The sequence below is a fragment of the Hydra viridissima genome, unplaced genomic scaffold (assembly GCF_058129835.1).
Source record: "Hydra viridissima isolate aposymbiotic clone 2 unplaced genomic scaffold, HvirCarnegie_v1 scaffold_3, whole genome shotgun sequence".
NCBI classification, from domain to species: Eukaryota; Metazoa; Cnidaria; class Hydrozoa; order Anthoathecata; family Hydridae; genus Hydra; species Hydra viridissima.
In genome coordinates, this window is record NW_028324302.1 from 13595941 (window position 1) to 13608250 (window position 12310).

Consider the following 12310-nt stretch of genomic DNA (forward strand, 5'->3'; position numbering starts at 1 on the left):
AAAAACATCATTCAAAACGTCGGTTTACATCTGAACCCATTCAAAGTGTCAAACTGCGTGTTTTTAATCAAACAGTAAGAAACGATATAAAGTTACATTTTTATCTTCTAAATTAAATAAAAGTTTAGTTTGATAAGATTTACTTATCAAATAAATTTTAACGCGTTCATAATTGTTATCATCATCATCATCATCATCATCATCATCATCATCATCATCATCATCATCATCATCATCATCATCATCATCATCATCATCATCATCATCATCATCATCATCATCATCATCATCATCATCATCATCATCATCATCATAATCATCATCATCATCATCATCATCATCATCATCATCATCATCATCATCATCATCATCATCATCATTATCATTATCAAAATTCAAATAAAATTCTTAATAGTTAATAAGTATTTCGCTACCAAGGTATATTTATTTCATTTTGTTGCAGTTTTTAAGCACATAATAAAGTACAATTTGAAAAATAAAAATCGCTAAAACTAAAACACCAATTGTTTGTGGAATATCTAGTGGAATGGGATTTACGTAAGCAATCAACTCTGGCCCAGTGATATAACTTCTATTATTATAAAAGCATTCACGAAATACAGAGTCTGGGGTACACCTAAAGCAAACAAAAGATGTAATAAAAATATAAAAACAAAAAGATAGTAAATGATCTTTATTTAAAAAAAAAACAAAAAAAAAAAAAACATCTGAAAAAAAATCTTTTAAAAAATTTTGAACTACAAAATAATTACTTAAAAACTTGTTGCGCATGTTCAAACTCCATTCTAAGGAAAATATTGTAAAAATAGGTATGAACTGAAACGTATCGGCACCATGAAAGCCAAGTTGGCATTCTTTTTGTGTAGAAGCCCCCTAACAGCATGTTACCAAGGGTAAATAGAACAGTCAATACGACGGATTTCTTGAAGTTTTTAATACTGCCACCGATGATTAATCCGAAACACTAAAAAGACGGAATATTTACAAAAAACATTCTGATTAAATGTAAAGTTAAATATAAATTTAAATGTAAAACTAAATATAAATTTAAATATAAAATCTAAATATAAATTTAAATATAAAATTAAATATATTAAAAAATTTTCACTAATGATTTGTACTAAATATTTCATTTTGATCCATAAATTTTACAAATCTTTTATTTTTAAGGTTTAGTCAACAAAGAATATTTTAACCAACTAATAAGGAGTGGTTAAAAATACCTGGGATAAAACTGTTATTAAAAACACGTTTATTAAGCCCAGGAGAAATATCGGAGAGCGATTCAATCCGATCATCCAGTATGTTATTATGTAGATCATATATTGTGGTATAATTATAATCGATAGGTCAACTGTATTTTTTACTGTGTAATACGCAGATAAACGATACATTCCAGCCGCTCGTTCTTTTGCGATAACTTTACTTTCGTAAGGAACTACAAAAAGAAAAAAAAAAACTCAACGGAACTTTCTATAAAAAGAATAAAATATTCCGTTATTTACACCAGTATTAAAATCTTCTCTTTAAAAAAGAAGGGCTCGAGATTTTTAACTCACATGAAAATACTGCATCGAACATCATCTCAGTAAATAGGTACACCATAACAAAAAAAATCTAGAAATTAATTTAACAACAACATCATAAACAACAACACTTACAAAAGTGAAAAAAGTTAAAACAAAATAACAAATAAACAGAAAAAATCGATAACAAGTTGCAGCAAAAATAAAAGCAAAAATTAAAAACTGATGTCAAAGAAAAGCAACTAAGTAAAGTTATCATTACCAAAATAAAACAGAAATCAAACCGAATTTTTTCTAAACGTGATACGTACCGATCCTTCGCGATCGCGAATAGAACTTTCTTCAAAAGGTGTGTTAAACCATATCAGTCCGGTAATTATAGAAAACAAAAATGCCTGAAACATAAAATATCTGATTAGATTCATTTGTATATAATCTTTATGCATAATTGTCATTCTGCAGATATTTTTTATGTTTTTTTTTAAGGTTTGAATTAACAGCATATTAAAAATACAAAAACGTTCTAAGACCTAGAAGTGGACTGGCTATTTTTACTGGCTACGAACCAAAAGTTTAATTATAATCTTATATATACAGCATTCTAACCTTACTGTATTCAAGTCTTATTGTATTCAATTTCTATTGTATAAAGCAAACGTTGAGTAGATTTAAATTATTATTTCGAGAAAATATTTTAATCCAATGAAGCAATAATTGTATTAATTAATGTTTTAAATATAAAAGTTAAATATAACTTAATATAATTGTTTGAAAAAAAAATTTGAATATAATCAAACTAGTCTCAAGCGCATTTATCACTTTTCCCCTATTTTTTAAAAAAGTACTTCGGTACATAGTGTTTGGCTTTGATGCATTGATTAATTTACCTGCGTTAGGTATAGTGTATTCAAAATTTCGCTTTTTGCTTGTGTAAATGATCGCTTCCACAACGCAATCACTTGCGTTCGATACGAAGTCGGCCATTTAGCTTTATCTGTCAATTTAGACAACTTCTGTCAAAACACAGCCATAAAAAAAAAAATCATTTAAAACATTTTAAAACATTTTTCGAGGATAATAATTTTACAGAGGGTTTTTTCGAGGATAATACTGAGAGGGTTTTACATTCAAATTCAATTCACAACGGTAACAAATAAATTAAAACGGAAACTTTTAAAAAACCTCATCGCTGATTTTTTCATGAGTTTGCAAAGTAAATTGCTCTTGATTATTTGCTAGATTGACTTCAACATTAATTTCATCATTGGAAAAGTTTGTGTACGAATTAAAATTATCACGAGAACTGCTGTATTGGGTCAGCGATGCCACATGGGAAGATTCACATTGAGTTGGAAGATTTTTTCTAAACAGATGAAAATGACCAAAGTTGTATAAATGCGTATGAAGTTGAGTGTGGCTGCTTATACTTTGCTCCATTATTATATTAGGTTATATTTAACAAATGCGGACCCAGGATTTTACATTAATGGGGTGTATCTGATAAAGCAATCCAATAACTCAAAAAAAAACTTCTCCCCAGAAAGAAGCATAAATTGAAAAAAAACCTATATAAGTTCTTTTTTTAAGGTTAAAAAAAAAAGAGGAAAGGGGGAAGGGGGTCCTGGATCCGTTCTGTTTAATGTTCATTTGATATATGAAGTTGGATTTCAGTAAAAAACTCTGAAAAAATCTCATGAAGGATTACTATCTGCAGATGTGTTTATAAACATTTTAAAATAAATTAAATATTGAATGCTGTATGAAAAAAATCAAATTACTGAAAAGCTTTAAATCCTTCCGCAATTTGCGACTGAACTTCAATCTTTTTAAGCTTATCCACTAAAAGAAAATATCGAAGAGTTAATATAAATATCGTTAATATAAAGAGTTAATATAAATATAGTTAATATCAATATCGTATATAAGTATTCAAAGATTATTTACGTAATTAATACCCTTTCCCCCTGCGTTTCAGCCGAAACAAAACACCGTTTTTAAATAACCTATTATAAATTTTTTAATCATTTTTATTTTTTTTAACTAAATTAACTTTAAGTAATAATTTGATAAAAAATTGTTTATCAAGTAATTTCATATGTTGAAATTTAAATATTTTATTATGAAATAATTTGATAAATAACTTAAGAAGAAAAACCTTATTTTCCTTTTCACGTGGTTTTGTGTAATTTAAAAATTATTGAATTTTTTGAAAATTTTATTAAGGAATTTTGATTAAGTACCATTATTTTTTTTATTACTATCTGAAAAAAAAAAAAAATAATGATAAGTTTTTTTTACCTCAGAACATGAACAAGCTAAATTTGATGCAGAGTCTAAGGAAATATCATCAAACTATGAAGCTTCCTCATCTTATGCAAAACATTCAAAAGGGCATCAGTATTTTAGTCAGATGGATTTGAATAAAGCAGTAGTCAAACTCTAAGTTAATTGAAAGACACTTTTTTGATGTGGCCAAATCGTAACACGTTTGAAGTATTTTAAGTGGCCAAACTTTACAGTGGCCAAATCGTAACACATTTGAAGTATTTTTTTTTATATAGTGTAACACCAGTGATAAACATTGGTGAAATGTCTAAATTTTGCAAAATTCAAGTTTATGAAATTGTTTTTTGAAATTTAAGAATTCAACTCTCACACAAATTATGTAAGAACAATTCTCAGAATAAATACAACAAATTTTTGTTTCCCCGGTGTAAAATATAAACCCTGGTGTAAAATATAAACCCCGGTGTAAAAATGTAAACCCCGGTGTTATATAAACCCAAGTGTAAAATATAAACTAGAAAATTAAAAGCTCACAAGTTTTGAATAACTTGTTTCAGATGAACATTCAAACTTTATTAAAAATTGAAAAACTCAAAGTTAGCTTTACTTATGAAGTCGGCTGGATTCCAATTTGGATAAGAAGGCATTCCTATTGATTCAAAAAACGGTAAAACATCTGATTTTTTTCCATAAAACATAACCTAATATAAGGAAAGTTGCTTATAATTTTTGTTTGAATTTTTATTATTATAAAACTTGAAAAAAATTTCTACCGGTACAAACAATTTCATTGAGGAGAAGCAAAAAGTGATTTTCAATAAATAAAAATGTAATCCAAACCCTTCCATCGCACATTAACATTAGTTTATCAAACATGTGAAACATTTGGCTGGAAGGCTGGTGAATAGTCATGCATATTGCACGGTTTTCTTTTTCAGCAAGCATTTTGAGAGTCTTCATAAGACTGAGCGCTGTTGAGGAATCTAAACCCGTAGTTGGTTCCTTTAAAAAAAAAGTTAATCAATTGTTTTCAAGTATAATGATAATTGTTCTTTTGTTAGTTTTAGAACATACGACTGGATGGAACTTGCGATTGGATGAAAAATCGCATACTGAGAAACTTACATCCATAACAATGCATGCTGGGTTGCTTATTAGTTCAACAGCAATACTGCAACGCTTTTTCTCACCTAAAAGACAATTCTAATTCAATAAATGATCCTTATATAGTTTTTTTTTTGTGTGCAAAGGATGAAAATCAAAGAATTAACCTCCTGAACAGCCATGTGTAAAATAATCGCCACCCATCACTAAAGGAAAATAATTGTTAATAATTATAAAAATGTATAAACTTCTTAAAGTAGTTTTTATTTACATTTTAAAAATCTAAAAGAACTTTATCACCTGTGTTTTCACATTTGCGCAGACCAAGATTATCTATCACTTTATCCACAACAGCTTGCTTTTCATCCCAATTCATACCATCAGAAAGCCTGACTTTACCTACAAACTTATTTTAGGTGAACGATTCAACAACTGATATAATACCTTATCCAAGTCATTTCAACTGGCAAATATTAGCTTAACTAACACTTTTAAAATGAAACTTTTTAACTTTACAGAAGTATTTACAGTTCAATAAAAGTAGTAGTGACTGAAAAATTCAGATTTTTCAGTTTTTTTACTAGAACTTTTGAAGTTCTTTTTAGCAACAAATAATTGGCTTATTTTTAAGAGCAATCCCACAAACTTCCATAAACCGAAAAGTTGATAAAACGTTTATTGATCAGGACCTCCGGAAGCAGGTGGAATCTATAAAGAAATTCAAAATATCGCCAAATTTTCACTTACCATAATTTCTAATCCTTTGAAGTTTGAAAATAAAAGTCGAACAAGAGGAAGAAAGAGAATTACATCTACTAGACAAGAATATAAAATTTTATGTATAATCAAACAGAACCTCAAAATTACCTCTTCCACAAACAGGATTTGAATTAAACTACTATTGTACTGTGGCAATAAGAAGACAATAGAATTGAACAGATAGAATCGAACAGATAGAATCGAACATGGAAGCTTAGAAGAGGAAACCACATCTGAAATTCGGCAATTGTTCAACTCAATGATGTTACAGAGGCTCGTATTCAATCATAAATTGAATACGAGCCTCTACAACACCATTAAGAAAGTTGAATATTAAGGTCTGCTATTGATACCGGAAAAAATGACAACCAACTACATCACTCTTTGTTATCAGTTTCTAATTTTATTTCAGCTTAATGGAAAAGGAACGTAATGACTCTCCTAACTTTTAACAGAAGTATTAAGCAAATTAATTAACGGATATGTTAGCAAGTTAAGCAAGTTAGTTTTGCGATCCTCTCGAGTGAGTTAATTGAACTTACGAATTAATTTAATCAATTACTCGTCGGAATTTTAATTTCACAATTTAACCGATAACGTTAACTGTTTACGATCAATATTATGAACCAGCGTAATTTAATCTTTAACTGATATGCTCGGGAAAATTTCAACTTCTCTCTATTTAAATATTTTTTACAGTGACTCAAAGCAACAAAAGAATGACAATAAACTTTTCACGACTTTTTTCTTAAATGATATTAATTACAATGGTTTTTTGTTAAATGATGTTAAATTACAATGGTCTTTTTATTTGAAATTTAATAAATAATTTATTCATAAAACTTTTTCTTTTTCTTTTTTTATACTTAAAAGAAGTTAAAAAGTTTATTTGGCTTTCAAAGAAATCTGATAAATGAAAGATTTTTCATCAAATTAAAATGGAGACTTTTTAATTTAAATATAAGTATATGCTTTTAATCAAAGTAAATATATATATTTACATAATCTTTTGGCTCTTTATATTTTATAAGCTAGTGTGCGCGTAATGTACGCGTAAAGGTGCGCATAAAAAATATTTTTATTAACAAATTTGATTTGTTTGACCCAAAAACTATTTAAAATTAATAAAATGTTTATTTACGATGTTTGTCTAGTTTTTTCAGTTAAACTTAAAATGTGCTGTTTAAATTATGATATATTAAGTTATGAACTTTAAATAAACAAATTTAAAAAAATAAGACCTTTGAAAAATGTTCTCTTACTTCTAATGTTTGCCTGACAGTGAGTTGCGAAAAGAAGATATCCTCTTGCAATACATATCCTATTTTTCTTCGAAGAGTTTTTGATGTGTTTTGTCCATTTATTGTAATCAAACCAGCGTTTAAAACAATTCCTTTCGTTTCTCTCCCGACAAGCAAGTTTAGCAGAGTTGATTTGCCTGCGCCTGAAGTATAGATTCTTTTTAGGAGCTTTAAGCTTTTTATTGAAATATAAATCAGTAACGACATATATATATATATATATATATATATATATATATATATATATATATATATATATATATATATATATATATATATATATATATATATAGAATGCCTACAAGTTTTAATTGATATTAATTTGATTAATTAAATTGTTTACAATTTCTCTTCGTTGAAGGAGTTAAATATTTATTACAAATATTTGATTTTAGTCAATAACTTTTTTAAGATTGGAAAAAAGAAGCAAGATTCACCAATGTCTATTACCTTTAGAATCTCTGCTATCTGTGCTTTTCATTGAAGCATGTACCTAAAGTCTACTAAAGTTAGTAGAGGGTTTTCAAGAGAGTAGAGCTTAATAAATATAAAACGTAATGGTATTAGCCAATACTAAAACTCTGCTAGAAATTCAACTCAGAGGGGTACAGAGGGGTACAGAGGGGTACAGAGGGGTACAGAGGGGTACAGAGGAGTACAGTGGAGTACAGAGGAGTACAGAGGGGTATAGAGTAATAAACATGAAATTAAATTTAAACAACTCATTTTAAAGAAACAAAATGCTTTTATTAAAAGGTTTGTTTGAATCAAAAAATACACTTATAGCTTCAAGGTATTGATATAAGACACAGACATTGCATGTTTAATCAACATAAAAAATTTTACGTTTAATCAACATAAGAAAATTTCCAAAATTTAAAATCGGATAATTTCTCTACTGTTTTTTTTCTATCCAAATTTTAATAAATACCAGTTTTCAACTACTAATACAATTTCCCTATTTAGTAGACACGGTTGGTAGATTTTAGTGACCCCTTATCAACTCAATGTCGCTTCTTTGTCATGCTGTAATTGATTTAAAAGGCTAATCAACGATGGACTAGAATACAGCCGCATAACGAAAAATAGAATTATAGAAGAAAGAAATAGTACAGCATATTTAAATTTTTGAAAAATAGCATTTATATACTAACTTATTTTATAAACACAACTTACTTAGAAAATAGTTTGGTAATAAAAACAACTTACTTAGAAAATAGTTTGGTAATGAATACAATTTGATTAAGACGCTTTACTTCAACTTGATGACTTCTTTAAATAACGTGACATTCTTTCTGCTAATTTTTCAAGAATTTCGATTTTAATTTCATTTTACGAAACTCGTAATGTTTCCAAAAGATCAGATTTTGATTATGGAATCCTTAACGGAAATTTCGATATAAATGATCCCGGAATAACAAGACAGGATTTAAATCCAGCGATTTAGGCGGTCATTTACTATAATTGAGTTCTATCTATATCCTTCTATCCATGTCTCGAAAATGATTCTCTGTACAATTTTAAAAAGCTTAGGATTGTTATCTTCCTGATATCCTTGTTCAATTAAACGTTTACCTGATGCTAAACATTCAGCTCTAAAATGCCACGAAATCCCAATTAAAAATGCCTCGATTTTAATTGAATCACCAACCTGATTATTTCTAAAAAAGAGCCCATGTTATGACAGATCCTCGCCAATATTTGTTCTCTTTTGCGTAGACAAAAACTAGGTTCTTCGAGTCAAATATTTAAACTGTTCATCACCCCAAAGGACTTTCTGTCGTTAGTTAATCGATAAATGTTTTTGTTTTGTAGCCTAAGATTTATTTTGCGGGCGTAACAGTAGTTTTTCATAGCTATTAGGCTATTTAATTCACATTCTTATAAGCGCCTTTTAGTAGTTGCAATACTTATGGACTTTAGCTTCTACAGTCGACCTTCTATTTCAAACACTCTATCGAATCAGTATATTATTTTCATCTTTTGTGGTCAAGTGAGGTCTTTCAGTGCTTTTTCTGCTTTTGTAGTTGTTAGTTTTATTAGCTATTTTTAGTATGCACAGCTCTCTTGAAAACTTTAAAATTCTATGAAAATTTTCATCATGATTTACTTAATTTATGCAAAAAAAAACAATAGCTCCATGTTTAAAAGTTGATAATATCTTTTTTTTTCAACAACTGTACTTAATTCCTGTGTAGCTTGGTGTGCTGATTCCGAAAATAGTAATACAAAAGTTGAATTGCCCAACAATTTCTAACATTTTAATATTAAAAAATTATTTAAAATGTGAAAAAACATTTTTAATCATTCAAATGTTATTTACTTGGCAATAAATTCTAATATTGTAAAACTGACGATGAAATCAATTATTATTAGGTCGGTAGTTCTGATAAATGGTACGGCTGTTTGCTTTCTTCCTGATAATATAACCTCGCATTGCAGTATTTGGCTTATGTGCTTTTAATTCACACTTTAAGTATAGCTAATTGTGGTTGTAAGATTTCGCCTAACTATGAGCTTATCATAGCATTATATCATAGCAAACATGATAGATAACATGATGGATAACATGATAGATAAGATGATAAGTTCAAAATTCTTGATTGTCTGATGAGCCTTAAAGTCCACTTCTTGAACAGCCGTCTTGACTTTTTTTCCTAAAATATTTGGTGATGAAGTGAAGAGCAGGAGTTACAGTTTCATCAGGACATAAAAAAGATGGAGAAACGATGGACGATGGAATATAAACATGATCGGTGATTACTGTTAACAGCAAAATGTATCACATCGCAGAAAAAGGTATTCAAACTTTTATAGAGAAAAAGGGAAAAAAGATTAAAAATAACGAAAATTAAAATAGTAAACACTTTAAATTCTGTATTTAGTAATTTAATATCGTAAGTAAAAGTTGTAGCTTGATTAAAAAAAACTATATTTTCATTTTTATCTAATAAATTTTTCATATTTGATTACCCACAATTCGTGAGAGAATTGTGGGTAATCAAAACAAAAAAAAACAAAAAACTAATACCATATATGGTTTCAGCACCGCAAAATACATAACATTTAGGTGAAATTGGTTTAGAAAGTTTTTACATTCATTTTTTTTTTGTGGGCTTGTATAATTGACCGAATATAGTATTATGTACATGTTCAGCATTCGTTATTTTAGGAAAAGAATTTGAACTTTTGAGGATTAATGAATTAAAAATAATAAATAAAGTTAGATTTTTAATTTCATATAGATCATTTCTAATTTGTGTGTTTTATATAAAATTCGAAAATCTAGAATAGGCATTCGAAATTCTATACAAAACTTTAACTGTTTTGCGTGTGTATATTGAATAAAGGATTAATTACGGGACAAAAACGTCAAGACGTTCGAAAAACTGCGATAAAAAAGCTCAAACCCTTAAAGATATTGAGAAGGGATTGTCGAACCAAGATATTGCAACAAAATATAGTGTACCAATGGAGATTTCTTTCATAGATGGAATGGAAATGTTGGTGTCGGCTTGGAATCCAGTATGCATCGAAACGATTGTAAAATGTTTCCCTAACGTTGGAATCTCTACTGTAAGTTATGAAACAACTGCAGGCGACTTAGTTAATCTATTTAAAGATTTACAGAATGAGATTGATACTTTGCAAAACGTTGAACCAGATCTTGTAACAGAGGATAATCATCAACTGATTTTGATACCGAAATATACGCAGTAGAACCACCTTACCAATCTTACAAATTCTGAAATTTTGGTAGAACTTCTTAACAGTGAAAATTAACAACGAAGGTGAAGAATCGATGCATGCAATGCTTCGGAAGAAAAACCATAGGAATGTCCTGGAAAAACTCAACTACTGATTGTATTAGAGCTGTTTCAGAATTTTTCTTTGTTTGCTAAAAACTGGCGAGGAAGTTCTGGTAAAATGTTTAAAGATTTGAAAGAAGCATAGATAAACATTTTACAAAAAAAAAAAATAGGAAACCACAATAAACGGCCTTTCTAAAATGTAATACTTAAAAGTTGAAGAATACTTAATCTTATATCTTTAAACACTTTTCTCCTTGTTTTTTTACACAATTTGCATGATTTTTATTAACCTTCGGTTATTTTGAACATTTGCTATTTCGAACAATTATATATATTAACTAAATATCTAACTCGCGCTTCGGAAGTGAAGCAAATTTTGCCAACCAGGTTTGTTTTGCCAGCCAGAAATGACGCCATGATAAAAACAAAGCTGAGTAAAAATGAACTATTTTCAATTTAAATTAAACGGCTACCGGCATTAAAAACATCAAAAACTAGCTTAACTTTTTCTTGCAGAATTTTTAGTTAGATATCTAGTTAATATATATCATTGATTTCGAATAAAAACTTTGGTCCCTTGCGAGTTCGAAATAACGGATTTTTATGGTATGTTTAATTTTTGATTAGTTATCGGTAGTAAAATCTTGTTTTCTAAAATTTATAAACATTTACCAAGAAATTTTTTTTTTTTTAAGCAAGATTACTATAAGTTAGAGTACGTAAGAAACCTCCTTGTTCTTTTTGGAGAGTGAAGTCTTAAATATATAAGTTAAGCGGAACTTTGACTCGTTTAAAACAGCTATGATAAAATGATATACAATAGAATCTTAGTAAAAAAATTATTTTTTTAAGCGCAAAAAAAAAAAAAAAAACCTATTGCATCACACCACGTGATGCTTTTTGTTTACTTTTTGCTATAGTTATGTAATATTCGTACAGAAAAAAGATAATATTTAATCGTGCCTAATATATTTACAAATTAAAAAATGCTACCTGATGGACCCATTATGGCAAAAATTTCCCCTGCCTTTATTTCTCCACTAATGTTCTTCAGAATATCTTTTTCATTAACGCTAACATTGAGATCGACAAACTTTATGTTAATATCTTCTTTTGATCCGAAGGCTAAGCTTGCCATTTACTTGATTTATCTGCTAATACTATCTAGTCAATATAATTATTTAAAAGTTGTAATGTTTATAATTTGCACACATTATTATTATAGACACCATTCAAAATAAAAGTTTTGAAATCTCAGAAAAAGGTCTACGATGTACTATAATACACTTTAATAATTCAAAACGAAATTTTAAATAACATTTACAACGGTTTTATAATAAATTGCGTTGTATTGAAAATTAACGTAAAGTTTCCTAAACCTTAAAAGTCATGCGATACGAAACAAAACAAATTATGTATTTGTTTGTATTTCATAACCGTTAACTTCTGTTTTTTTTATTGACAGTCAATTTTCTCCGATCAAATTTTCTATAGAGAATTC

The 12310-nt window shown here is 28.2% G+C and overlaps 1 protein-coding gene across 2 annotated transcripts; it reads right to left on the bottom strand.

Annotated features, from left to right (window-relative positions):
* Nucleotides 1-425: 425 nt before the first annotated feature.
* On the bottom strand, nt 426-12004 carry LOC145180579 (uncharacterized). Of its 2 annotated transcripts, XM_090082198.1 has the most exons (15): nt 11803-12003; nt 6959-7140; nt 5238-5343; nt 5105-5143; nt 4959-5023; nt 4674-4835; nt 4441-4534; nt 3326-3386; nt 2730-2910; nt 2435-2560; nt 1859-1942; nt 1581-1638; nt 1245-1459; nt 774-985; nt 426-637 (listed from the first exon to the last, which is right to left on the bottom strand). In XM_090082198.1, exons 1-15 carry the CDS (start codon nt 11945-11947, stop codon nt 445-447), a joined length of 1923 nt encoding a protein of 640 aa, XP_089938324.1. In that variant the 5' UTR covers nt 11948-12003; the 3' UTR covers nt 426-444. The 2 variants fall into 2 exon arrangements, 1 of the variants encoding a protein (XP_089938324.1); XR_016450809.1 differs by lacking the exons at nt 426-637; nt 774-985; nt 1245-1459 and having other exon boundaries at nt 2435-2541; nt 11803-12004.
* Between the last annotated feature and the right edge of the window lie 306 nt (nt 12005-12310).